The following is a 19,701-nucleotide window of genomic DNA, read 5'->3' as shown; positions in this document are numbered from 1 at the left end:
AATTATTATTAAGCGTGACAGCTGTTTCGCCCTATGAAGGCATTATCTAACTGTGGGTAGCCCACTTACAGACGATACATTTATATTATTTGGTATAGGTATTTTAATTTCAATTACTGATTTCTTAATTGATTTCCGAGTAAAATGTTAGAAATTATTAATGGTTATTACCCCAGTAAAGTTTCTCCAATTACTGTAATGTTTAAATTTGACTGAAGGTCTTTATGTTAGTTATTCCCAAACGATGACTCATAGGGTCATTTTAATAGAATAATTAAGTACTTCATAATGCACTCATATTTGCACTAGGTTCTTACGATAACTGAATTGAATATCATTCCTGTGTCTTTATAATTACTCAATATCAATGTCAAATGAACCAAAGAAACTTCAGTATGAAGTTATTAAATCCACACTTAATCCAGCTTCAATGTCCTTGTAGGGCAACGCTAGTCGCCCCAAGAGCGCTTTATAATTACTCAAATGAACCAAAGAAACTTCAGTACGAAGTTATTAAATCCACACTTAATCTAGCTTCAATGTCCTTGTAGGGCAACGCTAGTCGCCCCAAGAGCGCTTTATAATTACTCAAATGAACCAAAGAAACTTCAGTACGAAGTTATTAAATCCACACTTAATCTAGCTTCAATGTCCTTGTAGGGCAACGGTAGTCGCCCCAAGAGCGCTTTATAATTACTCAAATGAACAAAAGAAACTTCAGTACGAAGTTATTAAATCCACACTTAATCTAGCTTCAATGTCCTTGTAGGGCAACGGTAGTCGCCCCAAGAGCGCTTTATAATTACTCAAATGAACCAAAGAAACTTCACTATGAAGTTATTAAATCCACACTTAATCTAGCTTCAATGTCCTTGTAGGGCAACGCTAGTCGCCTCAAGAGCGCTTTATAATTACTCAAATGAACCAAAGAAACTTCACTATGAAGTTATTAAATCCACACTTAATCTAGCTTCAATGTCCTTGTAGGGCAACGGTAGTCGCCCCAAGAGCGCTTTATAATTACTCAAATGAACCAAAGAAACTTCACTATGAAGTTATTAAATCCAAACTTAATCTAGCTTACAAGAACAAATACTTTTGAAATTTTACTCTTAGATTGGGCTTAAATAGGCTACGATTTCAGTAATATAGACCACCTGATATAGCATCGTGAGGAACTTTTTAGAGTACTTTATGATACCTAAATCAAATTACCAAAACTGACAGGCGCTTCTGGCACTAACCCCCAGAGCTTATAATTAACATAGTTTTGTCGCTGCCTGAAATGCATAATCCCATGAATAAAATGGGTATTTTCTTCTTTAGATAGCTTTAATTTTATCAGTTATTTATACTATTATGCAGATAGCTTTAATATTATATTATGAAGGATCATTTAAAATACATTATCCTAACTGTCAAACACTCAACTGAAACAAGATATTATCTTTAATAAATAGTTTGTACATGGAATTAACGTTAACTCAAGTCTCAATGACATGCATATTATGCAATGTTGTTGAACTTTGAACACAAATACAGACAGTTGCTGAGTCATTCACAACATTCACCTAGAATTCTAGAAGGATGGATGTTTTGTGTCATATTATAGTTATATTCACAATGCGGTGTCATGTCTCTTTGGGTGTAATTAACAACAGTAGTAAAAATATATATATCTGGGACATACTAGATATACGCCAATTATACGTTAAAACACTACTAAACTACATTTTTGATAAAAAAAATAAATTTCAACATACACAAAAAAACACTAACAGACCAGTTAGACAAGCGTACAAAGAAAACATAAAAACTCCAACAGTAAATTCAAGCTTTGGACAAAGACACTACCGATACCATGCTATAAAAGCGTTCAACAGTGTAAAACTTGAAATTAAAATTTAGGAAAATAAAAATAAATTCACACACAAAATTACAAAATGGATTAAAGAACAAAAAAGACAATATTACCAAAATGTCATAGCATAAAATAAAAATAAAACCTACACGTAACACACAAAACCAATATAAACACACATCACTCACAAACACACAAGATTATATATCAAATGTATTATTTTCTCTTTAAATGTATTATGTAGATTATATTTTCATATTATAAAATGAAGGCCTCAGCACGGGCAAGCCACCCAGTGAGGCCAACATTACTGGAAAACTTTGAAATGTAAAAAATATTGTACCAAATAAAAATAAAAAAAATAAATAAATAAAGTGTCCTGACCTAACCAATTTAATAAATTTCAAGATATGAGGTGCATTTACTAATTTTTTGTGAATACTGCCATATTGTTACTGTTTTAAAGTATTTATAAAATATAAATGTTTTTCTTACATTTGGTTTTCCTTTGTTGCAGCCAAAAAACAGCAGAAAACCGTCACGCAGAAATCGCCGGCAGGGGTGGGAGGGGGAGGCGGGGGCAAGCCCAAGATGAAGGGAGACGCGATCATCAATGGCCACCCCAAAGAGAAAGACGCCGAAGGCCACAAGAACGGTGGCAGCAACGGCGATGCGCCGCCCACCAAACAGAATGGCCACCACCCGGACACCAACAACACACACAGCAAGGAGGCCCCCGCTGCCAGCATTGGTGGTAAGCAGACTAGTACGATCTCCATTGGCGGTCAGTCGACTAATTGCGCGACTCCGTCATACGCTGCCGCGGCTGCCAAGTCAGGTATCCATCATACCTCACACTATCTGCAACTAGGAATAGATAGCTTGCTCCATGTGTCGTGCCTTGATCTCAATCAATCAATCTTGCGTTCAATTCACTTGAGAAGGGTCTATTCGTTTATCCATCGGAATCAGATCCCAATTCAACACTCAACAAAAAAAAAAAATCTTTGATCTTGTCTCGTTGAACTTTGGTTTTGTCTGCAATGCAGTTAATTTAGGAAATATTTCTTGCAAACTTCCAATGAGCTATAAAAGTTGTCAACAGAGTTTTTGTCACATCGTTTTGGCTATTTATTTGTATATACCTTATTCTGTGATATTGTTTAATGAATGCTACTTTATACATCATGCATTAATGCCTCTGAATCATCTTCAACAGTCAGCAGTTCAGAGGTAGCAGCAGATGCCGCCCCACCTAATACTTCCACAGACACTTGTAAACTGAATTCCAAAGCATCGCCCATCACCAATGATACAACTGAATCAAATGTCCCATGCCCAAAGCCAGCAACAAACAAATCTTTGGATGCCTGCCAGAAAACTAATTCCAAAAAGAGTCCGGAGAATAATTCACAGAAAGCAGAAACTACAATTGATTCAGTGGAAGTATGTCAAAAGAAAATAGAAGTTTGTAAGAAACCCGCTACTGAAAGCATCACACCCGCCGCCTGTGAGAAAACTGACAAAAGCAGTGATAATGATACATGCACTAAGGCAGTTACCAAATCGAATGGCTCTAATATTAAAGTAGTTAATAGGATCCCACCAGCTGGTACAAGCATAACACCAGTCACCAAAATCACAGCGGAAGACAAAGTAAACAAAACAGGTACTAAATCTCTATCTGGAGAAAAGATTAATAAGACTGCTGTTACCAAGGTAGTCAAAAATGAATCCAAGTCAATAGTTACCAAAAGTACTTTAGTAGATAAAGACAGCAAGTCTGTCAACCAAACTGGTTCAGATGAAGTTTGCACTAAACCAGCTGGTAAGAATTCTAAAGATGAATCTTGCGATAAAGCGGTAAGTAAGACTGCAGCTAAAAAAGCCGCAAGTGAAGCTAGCAAGACCATAGAAGAAGCCAGCAAGTCTGCGAATGAAGATAGAAAGACCACAGAAGTATGTAGCAAGCCTTTGAGTGAAGCTTGCAAGAGCTTCGAGGAGGATATCGACAGTGGGATAGCATCTTCTTGTGCTGAAACAGAGACTATGAGTGATCCAGCGTCAGATACCTCGGGAGCAGCCGGCGAGGCGACGGGTGATGAAGAGGGAGACGATAAGAAGGGGGATCAGGAAGTTCTGTTCATTCAAGATGTGGGCTTCACTGTCAAGATTGTCAGTCCTGGTGCTCAGCCATTTGATATTCAGGTTATTATTCACTTCCATTATTCCACTAAATACCTATGATTTCTTTCATTCTCTAAAATAATATTGGTAGCAGAAGTCGGGGACGCCCGAGGAAGACATTGCACGATCAAGTGAATCAGATACTGGAGTCGGGCCATGTCAAGAGTCAGAATAATAGAAGAGAAGAGAGCATGTATGAAATGAGGCAAGGAGTGTGTGCCAAAACCAGGGCTGTCCTCCTCTCTGCCTACCCCTGCGAAGAAACGGCGTTATGGTTTGTTAAATATTTTTTCAGGTGTCGAGCATGGAGTTAGTGCAAGAGATTCACCAGTTGCTAATGGACCGAGAGGATACTTGCCACAGGACATGCTTCTCCCTACAGCTAGATGGCAACAATCTGGATAATTTTGCAGAAGTCAAAAATATCGAAGGCCTGAAAGAAGGATCGGTAATCAAAGTAAGTTGAAGATTTCAGGATGATAATCATCTATCCAATGGTTTCTCGCTACTTTTATAACCACTCGAGCGATGGAGATGGAGATTTCCTTGAGGGATGGAGATTTCCAGTCATTCTGTTTTGGATTCGGCAGCGATCATTAACACAAATTTTACCTCCGAATATGAAAATATATAAACTGCTTACTGTGATTTAAACCCTATCAATCCAGCGACAAATCATCATTTATCCCATATTTGCAGGTTTCATAATTGAACTGTTTGCGGAAATTTAAAAATATATTTTTTTTAAATCACCTATTAAAATTTTGGCAGCCATCGCTCAAGGCCTAGAGCGGTAATACCTAAATATGGGTAACCATCATTCGACTGGTTATAGTTTTCCACAGTGCTTCTCAGAAACTGTACGTTTACTACAAGCCCTAGTACACACCCCAAGGCACAACAAAAGTTAACAAAAATCCACCAATATACGCAACCACTCAGAAAATGGCTAAACTAAATAATCATTAAAATAACATGTACAGGAGTACACCATTATTAACAATACGATGTGAAACCACTGGCCCATGGTACAATAATAACAGAACTTGAATATTAAATTGATGAATTGTTCAAATTCTGAGAAACAACCTGTTCTGAATAGTAAAATGGTAGGCTGATCTGCATTATTTCTCCACCTATTTGATATTACTGTGTATTTCAGGTGGTTGAAGAGCCGTACACAGTACGTGAAGCACGTATTCACGTCAGACACGTGCGGGATTTGCTCAAGTCGCTAGATTCGTCGGATGCATACACGGGAACTGAGTGCAATTCCCTGGCGTTCCTCAATGTTGTCACCCAAGGAGATATATTAGGTATTCTATTATTCAACTTAAAGTTCAATGTTTGAGTTTTCCACCTTTGCCATTGTTTCAAAATGTATTTGTGTTAGCCACTGAGATCTGAATTGTAAAAAAAGATCCGTGTTGCAAAAATCATAGACCAAAAAAAAATCATATTATTATTATAATGAAATATGTTTTTTAGTTTTGCGTAAAGTGGTAATTAGTTTACACCGTAAAAACCATACGTAAGCAACTTTCAAAATTTTATCTAATATTTATATTTTTAATTGCATATATGTATGTCGATTTGTAATAGGTAACTAAAATCTGAAAGAGTCTCTCATCTGCTTTCAAAAACAGCATTTTATTTTGAATAAGTTAAAAAATTGCCAATTTTTCTGAATTGAATGTAATGCTAAAATCAGAATTTTGACAGTTCGCTTAAGAGAAATACATCGCAAAATATCAGAGGTTCTAGGAATTAAAAAAATAACAATAAATTATAAAATTTACCTTTAGAACAGAGAAACTTATTGAGAACAATTTGACGATTTCCAGAGAAAAAGAAGACTCGTCCAGAAAGTGTAGACTGCACTCCCCCGGACTACATAATGCCAGGCAGCAAGGAAAGGCCCCTACTACCTCTGCACCCCATCACCAAGGAGAGCAAAGGACCTCAGTGCATTAAAGTGAGTATCTAATTTAAATAATTAAACTTAATTTGGGATAAAATCTTGACAGTGAAATAAATTTTGCCAGCGCATATGTGAAACATCGAAATATATTACTAATTAAAAATTCATTATCATTTAAAATAGATCCATTGCCAATTTCAGTGAGAATAGAAGCAAATACACATACCACACAGAGTTTTGCGGTCGGGCGAAAAAAGCCGACGAGTCACGAGGCTGGCTGAATGAGCATCGTTCCATGCAAGAGCGTCGTCCCGTCTTGCTACTCAAGAGTCGGTTTTACCCATAGCTGTTTTTAACGAACATGTTCTGTCCTATTTTAGGTACTTACGACATCTGGCTGGAATCCCCCGCCCGGCCCCCGCAAGATGAACGGTGACTTGCTGTACCTGCACGTGGTCACCATGGAAGATCGTCACTTCCACGTCACGGCCTGCTCCCGGGGATTCTACCTCAATCAGTAAGCTAGTCACTTCACACAAACATTTTTGTCATTTATTTCATTTTAGTATTGGCAAACTAAAACAATAGTGTAACCTAACTTTACCATAACATTCATTGAGAATATAGTCAAGTCATTTTGTATAACATCTTATATGAACTATTTTTTTCTTATAATTTTGGATGGTCAATGTCCAATTAACCCAAATTGTGCCGCCCCTGATCCACTGTTAAAAAACTAGAAATATGTTTCTCAAGGAAATTGGAAACATGTGTTGTTGATTCCCATTCGCTCGGAAAGCAGAAGATTTGAACTTTGCGTGTTGATAGTTAGTATTCAATTTTTTTTTTTCTTTTTTGTACGTTTTCCTAATTCATGTTGCTTGAATATTACTAATAGAGTGGGCGTTGGCCTCCAGGCCGTCCTACACACTCGTTCCTGTTAATAAGAGTTTTTAGTCTAAATAAAAAACACAATGTTTTGTTATGAAAAAAAACCTTTTGTTGCAAAAATGGCCAGCAAACTGGGTGTCTTATTTTATAAAAGACAGCAATACTCTCTCTAGTAAATATGTTAATGAGTGTGGACTGACTGGAGACTAATGCCTGTTAAACCTCACGGCTCCCCGTACCTCGGTACCCACCATGGAGGGGTGACCCTATACACATAGTACCGACATCTGTTGTATTACTCTATAACCTCTATGATCTATCTACACTCATAGCTCCAACTATCACAGTTGTTATAATATGGGATGGTCCGATACTCTGTAGGGAACCCGCTTGCACAGCGCGGGTGTAAAGTTGAAGTTCAATACTTAGTTTTTGTGAAAGCACTATGAAACCAATATGTTTCAAATAATTAAATGTTTGCAGATCCACTGAAGAAGTGTTCACTCCGAAGGCAGCCAGTCCCTGGCACCTTAGCCACTCACTGATGGACCTACTGTCGAGCATCTCCCCGGCCTTCAAACGCTCCTTCGGGGCTGTGCAGCGGCGCCGCACACAGAAGCACCCCTTCGAGCGGGTGGCCACCCCTTACCAGGTCTACTCCTGGGCCGCTCCCAACATCGACCACACCGTGGACGCCATCAGGGCCGAGGACAGTGAGTCATCTTGTTATTATTTAACCTGATTTATGTGACTGTCGCGTGTTATGTGATCCATCAGCGGCTGTCCCCGTGTACAGATGTTGCATGTCCATGATGATTCTATAAAACGCATTATGTCAAAATGTGCCAAGTAATGGAATAGATTGTGTTGAACACCAAATTGTCTATGTCTAAATAGTACTAATAATAGTATAAGATTTATGTAGAAAATGTTTGGCTTTTCCGGAAACCACAGAACATATTATATCGGGATGTTCTGTATTAGCGCCGTCCGAGTATAAATTTAGGAACTATCAAGTTTTAAAAATAATTCACCAAAGTTTGGTAATTAAACATAACGACTGCCGTAATGTAGTACCATATTATGGATACGAACCAAATTCATTTTTAGAAAATGAATTTTGTAAAATATATTATAATAAAACTATACTAACAGACCGAACGATTAGTCATAACAGACCTGACATAGTTTTACATGAAAAAATAAAAAAAATAACATATATTATTGATGTCGCTATTCCAAATTCCTGTAATATTCAAAAATCTGTTTCTGAAAAGATAAGAAAATACACAGATTTAGGAAATGAGATTAAAATAATTTGATATTCTCAGACGATAAAAATATTAACATTTGTTATTTCGGCTACTGGCATTATTGACATAGCTCTCATACATCAAGCTGCGTATCTATAAGAAACATACTTAATACATAGTAAATAATGTACGTTATTAAAAATATTTGTTAATGTTACAGTTTACCAACCTTTAATGGCTAATTTGCTTCTGCTTTTTGTAAGAAAGCATTTGAATATTTGGTTCAAGCATAGACGTCCGCAGTATCAGTTGGTCTTCTATATGTAGATCAGTTATTTGAGTTCGTAATTTTGACTTTATTTGCGTTAAATAAGAAAATGATGATTCACAGAGGTTAGTTGTTGAGAAGCAAGAAAGTATTCTTCTGGCATGTTGTCGAAGACGTGGGTATTCTAAGGCAGTTTTCCAAATTTCAATTGGGTCTATTTTTAGTATTAAACAATGATTTTCAAATATCATCCACTGGAGAGTTGAATCAATTCCATCTGTAGATCTTTTGGTGCCTCGTTGATTTCAACTAGGTGAGGCTGAAACGCCAATTTCATTACTGTGTCATTTTTTAAAAATCAATAAACCTTTCATTGTATTCCACAATTAATAAGTCAATAACAGCAGCATATTCTCCAAATGACTCACATACATAATTCTGCTCATTAAGAGGAACGGCTGCGGTGCCTGTTTCATACAAAATTTTAATTTGGATTTACGGCTAAAATACTAGAGTAAACTGTTTTTTTTTTTTTTTTTAGATAAAGACATGGTAAATATAAAGTACGCATATGGATCAGATTTTCGATTTTTGCCTTAAATTATAGAATATAGGCCCCAGAAGATGACGATTTTACATGATTTTACGAGGCATCTTTGGCAATTTTTTGTGTCCAAATGGAAGATATTTTTTGAAAAAATCTCACATATCCCGTCTCAGGCATATAATGAACTATACAATAAAATTTGAATCTTCACTGAAAAAAGTTTTATTTGCTTCAAAAGCCGAATTTGGTGGCCACAAATTCAACGTATATTTAACTAGCTTTTTTGTTATTGTCTCATTCGCACTTTCTTGAGTCGGGCTGGCTAGAGTAGGTGAAGCACGGGCCGGGGGGCAGGGGCCCCGGAGAGATAGCCTGCCTAACAAATACATGCATACATACCTACGTCAATCGTCCTTCATTTTTTATTATTATTGCTAGTGTATGTATATGTGACATTCGCAGTCAGCCCGCGCGGACATATAATTGACGAATTTGTTACTTTGTTTACGAATAATATTATTTTTAAACTCCACAGTTTTTAACCGAAGCATCCCCAAATAATTTATTTCATTCAACATGGGTAAGTAATCATTATTTGAGCATTTTTAACAATGATAATTAGGTTATGAATTAGGGTACTTACGTTATTGATTTTTATAAAATGTTATTTGTGTTTTAGGTCGAAAGTGGATACGTGGTAAGCCACCCAGTATGCACCGGAAAAAGATGAAGTGCAATGTCAAAAAGACAGAAAGAACTCGGAACAGGTGAAAATTAAATGCAATATTTAAATCAATATTTATTATAAGTATTTATTTTTTACGGTAAAAATGTAATGTTTTTTTGTTGTTTTCAGTTCCGTAAATGATGTTAAAGATTGTCAGGCTAAATTTGCCAACAAGGATTTTTTCGATGCTAAAACATCGATGTGAATTGTGGGATTTTGAGCAAACGGTAAGCAAATAATTTTATTTTCACAAGAACAAACTCTCGAGAATGTACACAATAACATCAAGATACCATCTTTTGGTTAGTAGTGAGAGTTTCATTTTATTGCCGTTCAGCTTTTAGTTTTGATGACAGTGTTTTTACACATTGGTACAATTCAATATTACACCGACGATCTTTAATTAAAAGTGATTAAATTTAAGAATAAAAACCGTCCTCCATTTTTGCCTATAATTGCTTGTACTATTTTGTCGAATTTGTAAGTATAATCACTACACATATTGATCATACCTTGACAGTATAATATGCGGTCTTTTGTTTTCACGGTTTGATGCCTGATTTTTTTTCTTTTAGTACCGATGTGATTGAACCCGAAATATCGTCGCAGAAAATGTCAGACGTATCACCCGACATTATATAACATATAAGTAATGCCTTTAGTTAGAAAATTTGGAAAATTTTGTGGTTGACTGACAAATTTTATGAAATTAAATTTTTATTTAAATTTTATTTATGTAATTATTTATTTGCTTATTTATATTGGAGTCTGTTCTTACTATACAACTACTACCTGTCCGACTTTTTTTATTTTTCACCTTGTGCACATGTATTGTGTAGATTATAAAATAGGATTTTTTTCAGTATAAAAAATCTGGGACTAACTACCATAAATGTATTCCTCACTGCCTAGAATGGACGGAAATAATTATACCGATTCATTGAACATTTTTTAATAAAATATGCTTGTTGCTATTATTCTTGCTGTTATTGTGCTGCTATTTTTATGGTTATTTTTATTTATAGTTGTATTACTTAATTTTGTTGTTCACATAATATTCTTCTTACACAACACTTAAAAATAATCTCGACCAAAATCCCAGTGATAAAGTCAGTGCGTGTTCGGAATTATATACACAGCGACACGACTTTATAACTTTCTTCCAGATAAAATAAAAAAAATGTGATTCACAAAAATTTCAAAAGTAATGTAAAAATTAAAAAATAAAAGATTATGTCAAAGGTAAGGCCTTTACCGGTGCACTTACACAAATTTTAAGTAAGTGTATATTTCTATTCTCTACAATTATATTACTTACTGTTCATATATTATTTACTGCTGTTAATTCTATGTACTTATCTAATTTATAAACTTATACACCTATTATTATTATTATTATAATTTCGTCTGTGGCCACATGTACGATGCACGTGTACAATTTCCGTATCTCCTACAATAATACACGTATCTGCTAATTTAAATGAACTAAACAAAAGGGTGATTCCCCGTTTAGATGCAAATATATTCACGCACAAAAGAAAAAAAGCATTTCTCTTTTACTGGCCTTTTATGCGTGATATTGTCAGTGCCTAACGTGTACATGCGCATATACCAATACTATTAGAATAGGTCGGAAGCCCTTGTATGCTGTGCTGCTAATGGAATGAACTAAACGAAAGGGACATTTCACCGACTTCGTGCAAATATTCAAGCATTGAACTTAATTTCTTTTTTATTTAATCTCATATTATCTAACTTTTTTTGATCGCTTGCAACGTCAGCCGTACTAAAAGCCAGGTACTCCCTCTCCGTTCCCCGCTGCACGCTCCGTTAGAGAGGGACACAGGACAATAATTATTTTTGCGGGAGTCGAAATTTCGTCCGCGAAAACAACGCTCTTAACGACCATCGTTAACTGGGGGAAATGTTCATGTGAATTTCATTTTGGAAAAGAACTCATTAATTAAAGAAAGATAACTTGATTCGAAATGCTTTAATTTTCTTTCACATATCATAAATAGAATTGGTTTTACCTTGTAAGGAAATATTCAAGTCGTTTTTGATGTGACATTGTTATTCTTTAACTCGCATTGCTGGTTCTGTTCTTCATAAAATTCAATTAACTGTTCTCGCAAAGATAACATTTAAATAATCTGTTTCCTCCCTTAGTGATCTCTTGGTCTTCTTCGACATGATGGGTTGTTACACAAACAGAATTATATAAATTGTGCAAGTGTTCACAAACTTTACTTCAAACAAAAAACGGTATATCTTCGCAAAGTGTTCCTGTCAGTGTGGATTTCGTTACGTCAATTTCTATGGATTTATTCCATGTGAAGACTCTTACTAGATAGTATATCGATCCATAAAAGTGACCATTCTAAGATGGGGATGTGAAACAAAATTCACATGGATATTTAAGTTAAAGCGTTCGGACAATAACAATCCATACAGTACTTACCTGCAGTTACTAGCTATTTGTGTTTTATTACACTGGCAAGCCAACTAGTTTTTGTCACTTCCCTGTCGCTCCAAGTGAGCTCACTCATTCTCTCTCGCTTACACATCGATAATCTGTGTTTTATTAAAAAAATAAATTGGCATCAGTCAAAAGGTCGCAGGTTCCCCACCCCTGGACTAGATGATCATTTGTGGAAAAGTGTGTGGAAGGGTTTAGTTTTTCCTGTGGGGAAGATTTAACCCGGATATAAAGTCGGAAAAATTAAATAATAGTTTATAGTACTAGTCTAAACTGACATGTTTAAAAATAAATCAAGCGTAAAAATTAAATTCACTCAGTAATAATAATGATTGGATTGAAAATCACACAAAAAGGGCGCAGTAAATCCGGTTGATTCGCTTATCAGCTGAATTCCAGCAGGTTTTTTCTGATGGTATTTTTATTTTGTGTAATTCGTTTTGTTACACAGACATAAGAATATTAATAGACTAGAAATTAAGGGTGAGGGGTAAAATCAACTGTTGAAGAACGAATAGAGTAAAGCTGACTGTGATTCGTCAATAAATCAATCTGACAGTAAATAGGCATCTCGCCTTATAATATCACCAGTTAGTTCTTAAAAGTAAAATCTGCTTTTGAATGAATAGACATTTTTACATGGGAGCGCAAATTACTCGCCACGTTATGAACAAATTTGCGAAGTCCAAATTCGGCAAAAAAAATTTCTTCTATTTTCAGAGTCGAATATTTAGTTTACGTATTTAGTTAAGACACTTTTATAAATGTTAATAATTTACTTCCCAGTAACAACGATGCGCACATTTGAGAATCGCTACATTCGACCAATGTTGGAGGGTTGTCACAACCGCTCTGTACCTATTAATAATAAAATATTGATATCTTTAAGAAAATATATAACATTTCACTTTTTAGAAAATATATAACATTTCACTTTTAGAAGATAATAGAAAAGTAAAACAACTAAAAAAACAAATGAAATTATATACACACAGCTTTTACCAGCGATTCCTAAGAGTATTTGGAGTAAAAATTTGGACATCATTTTGCCTTCCGATGACACTTTCAATTACATTTTTCGATCACACATCGCCACTCGGTATAACCTAGCGCATTACGTGATATGCACTCCTTCTCGTTCCAGCAGTACCGTACATACGTAACAAGCGCGTACCTAACATGTGGTCCGTTGCGATGTGTGATAGTATGAAAGATAATATGTGATTGGTGGCGACGTGCGATAGAAAAATATAATATTTTTAATTTTAATAGATAAAAAAATGTCATCAGACAGCAAAATGACACATACATTTTTCATTCCAAACATGCTCACTGTATCTACATTTTACTTCCAAACATACCAATTTTCACAATTGATAACCAACCATTTATCCTATATTAAGTGTTGTTTATGAGTTGTGTAAAGTTCAAAACTCGTTTAGTAATAACGCCATTAAAGTGGAATAAATTTAAAAATTATTGGTTTATTATCCTTTATTAATACGACAGAGTTCCAAATGATACTATATTTATTTTATCAAAGTGCAAAAGGCGAAGGCACATCCCTGATTCTTGTGCACGGCTTTGTGTTTCGCGCTTAGAGTAATAGTTTCGCGTCCATCGCGTGATAGTATTGGTTTCTAAAACTGATCCATATTATACGTTGTGAATAAGGTTAAAACAAAGTAAAATAATGCTTACCTATGGAATGTAATACGACAATTGGGTTTATTCTCTTTTTCACTTCTACAAATTAATTTTTACAAGTTTTCATAGCGCAAGCCACTATTTTGCCGTGTTATTTCGTAAAATGAACTCGACCATAGCTTGACGCTAGTTCGCACAAGAATGATGACGTCACATTCTCAAGATTCAAGGGAGGCCATACGCGAGCCCAGCCGGCTCCAATGGAACCGGTATGGGGAGTGGGGAATAATACGCTTTTAATCACTTAGGATTAGCAGGTCTACTAATATTCATATGTCTATGTTTTGTTACCTATATTATCCACCTGACATCTGTGTTTCTAGATTTCAATGTATCATTTAATGCAAAAATACATAGAACATGGACCTCGTACTTTCAATCTTTTACCGAAAAATATTAAGTGATAACTAAACTTCCTCAATATTTAAAAGAGTTAACATTATGGCTTTTCAATACAGCAGTTGAAACTTTTTAAATTTAATTTGTATCACTGTATGTTTCTCATAAACTATTCACCATATATTAAACTAAACACTTATAACTTCACTATATACTATTGTAAACACTTTTTACACAAACCGCTTAGACAAATTGTAATCTAATTTTTGTTTTATATGCCCACAGTTTGTTTCTTTCTAGGTACAATAATACATACAATGTATTTAATTATATTACCCACACACAGGCTGCTCCTTAGTGGGTTCCCATTATTCTTATTGATTTTTTGTAATATTGTATGTAAAAATTGGGAAAAATAAAAGGTATTAAAAAAATTTAAATTACTGGAACAAATTCAAAAAAGTTTGTAAGGTATCTTTATTATGAGATGCATCACATGAATTTGCTCTACGATTCTCCAATCCAGGAGAATTGAGGCGCTTTCAGTAACAGCAATGCTATAAATTGTTTGTACCGAACAACTACCGCCAGGGTTGACACCACAAGCAAACAGGTTGACAAGCAGGTGCTAGCCCAGCATGGCATGACAAAAGGTATCGTGCTGTTACTAACCTAAACTTTATTGTTGCTTATATTGTATATTTTGTAATGTAAATATTTTGTTTTGCAGATTTCTCCTCAAAGCTGGGCTATGAGGAGCACATTCCCGGACAGACGAGGGACTGGAACGAGGAGCTGCAAACCACCCGGGAGCTGCCCCGCAAGAATCTTCCTGAACGTCTGCTGAGAGAGCGGGCCATCTTCAAGGTAATTAACTACTTCTAGCTATCACAAGCGATGTGTGTGGAGGAAAACATTAGATGTGTGTGTTACACAACGGATTGGTAACAAGGTGTGTGGTTCCTTCTAATCGATTTATATCTGTGGGTTTCACACCAAATATTGTTTTAAAATCTCAACTACAGATGGCAGTACAAGGACTAAAGTTAGTACGCTCGTTTTCAGAACAATGATCAAGTCAAGTCAATTTGAAACTGACAGTTGGTGCGGACGGCGCTTAGAATATTTGTTATTATTTTAAAATCTCAACTACAGATGGCAGTACAAGGACTAAAGTTAGTGCGTTCCTTTTCAAAACAATGATCAAGTCGAGTCAATTTGAAACTGACGGTTTTTGCGGACGGCGCTTAGAATGTTTGTTATTATTTTAACTTTTTCTGTGAAGCCCGATAGTGCTGATTGGCTGAAAAAAGTATTTCAGTTTTGTCCAATCAAAATTAAAATGATCATGATAAACTCAGAAGTGAAACTGACAATGAATAAACTGATATTTTGAAAAACATCCCTAAGAAATCACAAATGAATGTTGATTTATGGAAAAGCACATTATTTTTTTGTTATTTGTTATTGTTAAAATATGTAAAACATGTTCAATTCAAACGTAAAATTTCAACTAACTTTTTGCATGTTGTAGGCAACTAATAGGTAAAAAAATATTTGTGTAAACTATTGTACAAAAAAAAAAGTGTTTTGGTGTTTAATGTGGATTAGGCAAGGAGTGTCTTCCTACAAATATATCAAAATATGTATATTTGAATGTGGATGAAGCAAGGAGTATGTGCCAACACTTTGCTTTTTGCCTGTTGCAGACAATGAATAGGTTTATTTTATTTTTTTTTGTTTTTAAATTTAATTTATGTAAGTGGGTACAGGATGTTATACAAGTACATATGGTTACAAAATATATTTATGTTCGCATTCTCACCAATGAAGAAACTGGTTCTTGTGCTTGGTGAGCGAGTTACACTGATAATAAGAAAAATAGAATACCTACCATTATGCTATAGGTAAGTATATATTTATAATAGGAACAATTGAAACTTCTGGATTATCTATATGTGTAGTTATACATATATAGTAGAACCCCGTTAATTCGAACCCCGATAATTCGAAAAAACGCGTAATTCGAAATTTTCGCCAAAAAAATTTCCGCAGAATTTTTTTTTTTTTTTATTCTAAATTTGTAATTCGAAATTTATTTTTGTCTGCACGAAAATTTGTTAGTGTAATTCGAAAAAATTTGATTTTTGCAAAAATAAATCATAATATTTCGTAAATCTGAATCTAAAAGTCAGCCGTGGCGGTAAAACGCCGAAAAATGTTTTTTTACGTGGTTATACATCGTCCTAATTAGTATTATTATTTTGTAAATCAGAATCGATTTACACTGGAATGTCGTACTTTTTCAAATTTATTTCGAATATCTGAGTTTGAAGGGCCGAGAAAATACGTTTTACGCAGATATATGTCCTAGTTTTACGAGTTTACACCAAGTATCTGAATTTAAAGGGTCGGCCGCGACGAAACTCGGCCGCGAAATTTCGATTTACGTGTAAATGTACTGTATATTTATGAATTTATTTCGAATATTTGAATTTAAATGGCCCACTGCGACGAAAATCGGCCGCGAAATCTCGATTTACGCGTAGATATATCGTATGTGATATATTTTACGTATTTTCTTCAAATATCTGAACTTAAAAGGCCGGCCGCGACAAAAAACTGCCGATAAAATTCGATTTACGCGGAAATATATCATATTTTTACGAATTTACATCAAATATCTGAATTTAAAGGGTCGGCCGCGACGGAAATCGACCGCGCATTCTCGATTTACACGGAAATATATCGTATTTTTGCGAATTAATTTCGAATATCTGAATTTAAAGAGCCGGCCGCGATGGAATACGGCCGCGAATTCTCGTTTTACGCGGAAATATATCGTATTTTTACGAATTTAAATTCAGATATTTGAAATAAAGGGCCGGCCGCGACGGAAAATTACCACGAAATCTCGATTTACGCGGAAATATATCGTATTTTTACGAATATCTCAATTTAAAGGGTAGGCCGCGACCGAAATCGGCAGCGAAATCTCGATTTACGCGTAAATATATAGCATTTTTACGAATTTATTGCGAAAATCTGAATTTAAAGGGCCTGCCGCTACTGTAATCGGCCGCGAAAATAAAGAAATAATTGGTATTATTACGAATTTACAACTAAAATACCTCCCGGATTTGAAGAGGCGGCCGAGAAAATCGTATTGGGCGTTTATTTTTTTTCATAAAATTTCGAATTACGTGGGAATTCGTTAATTCGAAATTTGATTTTTGATGTCCCGTGGATTTCGAATTAACGAGGTTCTACTGTATAGTATTCTGTTACATACTAATTATTGAGTAATTAGGAACATTTACAGTGGAGATGAGTATAGACTCATAATAAATATCAATATAGGGAATAACAGGCAATTATTTAGTTAATTATTTCTGAAAGTGTAACTTCAGTTTTAGTTTAAGTATCTTAGGACGGGTTGTTTCGGAGTATTTGAACAATTCATCAAATTTTAACGTTCATTTCTGGGATCTGTGAAAGTCCAATTCAAGTTCTGTTATTATATAATTATAGGCTAGTTGCTTGACAAAACTGAAATAAAAACAGAACTTGAAAAAATCTTTCACAGAACTTGAAAATGGACGTTGAAATTTGATGAATTGTTCAAATACTCCGAAACAACCCATCCTTAATATCCTTTAATTTCTTTATTTCAATCGGAATGTTGTTGAAATACTTTATTCCTAAATAGGTATAGTTATTTTGCATTTGTTTGGGATTACATTTTGGAATTTTGATATTGTATTGATATCTTTTTGATAGGTGGGTTTCAAATTTTGAAATTATATTATCTTTATAAATTTGGATAATTGCATTTTTCTTGAAGATATCCTCTATTCGGGGCACCCTGAAATCTGAAAATAGCATTTCTGTTGGATGCGTGAAGGGTTTCTCGAGGATTAGCTTTTGGACCACTTTGATCGGGGTTAGAATCTTATCGTATGACCCCCCCCATCCAATAATTCCGTATTGAATTAACAACTGGATTAGTGCGTAGTATACTCTATTTACGTTACTTCTTTTTAAAATATTTCTTAATCTTATGAATATATATACACACTTTCTGATATGCTTAACCAATTCGCAGATATGTCTCTTCCACTTCATATGTTGTTCTATTATCACTCCGAGATATTTAATTTCTGATACTGAGTTCAATATTGAACAGCCTTGGATACATGTGTTTTTATTACATTTGTTGTTGTGAATAATTATTTTAGTGTTAGGGATTGTTTGTAGTTTGTTAATTGAAAAATGTATATAATATGTCTTGTTAGTGTTCAATGAGAGAAGATTTGTATCAAACCATTGTTTCAATGTGTTTATGCTATTATTTGCTTGTTCGTTTACTACATTCCAGTCGATCCCATTCACTATGATAGCTGTGCCGTCGGCATATGATATCTTGTTTGCGGTAAAACAATATATTTGATGTAATGTTTGAAAGTGGATGAAGCAAGATGTGTGTCCTTAATTTCATATTTATGATTTGATCGTTGAATGTGGATGAAGCAAGGAGTGTAAACCTACAATTAGCTTTTGGCCCATTGCAGGCAACACAACACGCTCTTGGAATTTTGTGTATTGATGCATATAATGATTGATGCCAAACATCACTGAGAAACAGCAATTTGTCAATCGGTACAGATCACACTTCTACAGATTTTCTAAACGTGTAGTTTTTACGTTTAGTTTTTTACCCATATCGGTTATTTTACTGTTCCATCAATTAAATATTTGAAGAAAAATTAAAAATTTTAATTGCAACTAAATTTGATTTGCATTCAAATTATCCTTAGTACATTACCCAACTTATATATCACGCTTCTAGTCGAATCTATTTAAAATGTTTCTTTTTTTAAAAACAAATTTGCACCTAGCTTCTAAAAACGTTTTGTCAGGGGGTGTTTTGAAAAATTTCATAATGTAATACGATATCGCCGGCTTTTTTTCTCATAACGTGATAAATGCAATCGATTATTAACGTTGTGAAATCTTCTGTGGACGTTTTTACCGTACTTTTTCACTTGAAGATTACGTTTTTGTCTTGCAATACTGTTTTCTAAAGAGCACTCAAAAAACAGTATTTCTTTTAAAAAATGTAATACAGGCGAACCTGACCTGCCTCAAAAGTGAGTTTGTTGTTTAGCAAAAATGAACCGTAGAGTCGTCCGACTTAAGGGGCATCAAGGTCGCTTTTCGCAGTCCTAAAATTCCTAATTTGCCATCTGGCAATATGAACCGTAGAGTCTTCTAAACTGAAAGGGTGGAGAGGTTGTTTTTCCGGACAGCAATCGTAGGATTGCCCTCAAGCAAAAATGAACCGTATAGTCTTCTAATTTCGAGGGTCGGAGAGGTCATTTTTCCCCGGGTGGCAAAAGTGAGTGTGCCTTTGAACAAAAATGAACCACGAGATGGTCTAAACTTAAGTTTTAGATTTAAACCTAGTTTTTTTCTTAAAAAAAACAGCAACTTAAATCTATTCATATATATACCGTATTAC

The 19,701-nt window shown here is 34.8% G+C and overlaps 1 protein-coding gene across 2 annotated transcripts in view; it reads left to right on the top strand.

Annotated features, from left to right (window-relative positions):
• Positions 1-19,701, top strand: part of clu (clustered mitochondria protein homolog) — a 107,181-nt gene that overhangs the window by 68,904 nt on the left and 18,576 nt on the right. Inside the window, exons 2-9 of one of the 2 annotated variants that reach the window (XM_089636724.1) lie at positions 2,379-2,615; positions 3,081-4,069; positions 4,344-4,505; positions 5,211-5,364; positions 5,893-6,023; positions 6,350-6,486; positions 7,344-7,573; positions 14,911-15,047. In XM_089636724.1, coding sequence (XP_089492850.1) covers positions 2,379-2,615; positions 3,081-4,069; positions 4,344-4,505; positions 5,211-5,364; positions 5,893-6,023; positions 6,350-6,486; positions 7,344-7,573; positions 14,911-15,047 — 2,177 coding nt within the window. Of the gene's footprint in view, positions 1-2,378; positions 2,700-3,080; positions 4,070-4,343; positions 4,506-5,210; positions 5,365-5,892; positions 6,024-6,349; positions 6,487-7,343; positions 7,574-14,910; positions 15,048-19,701 lie in introns of both variants that reach the window. The other variant, XM_089636723.1, reaches the window with a different exon arrangement.

Source organism: Hesperophylax consimilis, chromosome 10, assembly GCF_061612785.1.
Source record: "Hesperophylax consimilis isolate HC1 chromosome 10, BYU_Hcon_1.0, whole genome shotgun sequence".
Taxonomy (NCBI): domain Eukaryota; kingdom Metazoa; phylum Arthropoda; class Insecta; order Trichoptera; family Limnephilidae; genus Hesperophylax; species Hesperophylax consimilis.
This window is presented reverse-complemented; position numbering and strand designations above follow the sequence as displayed.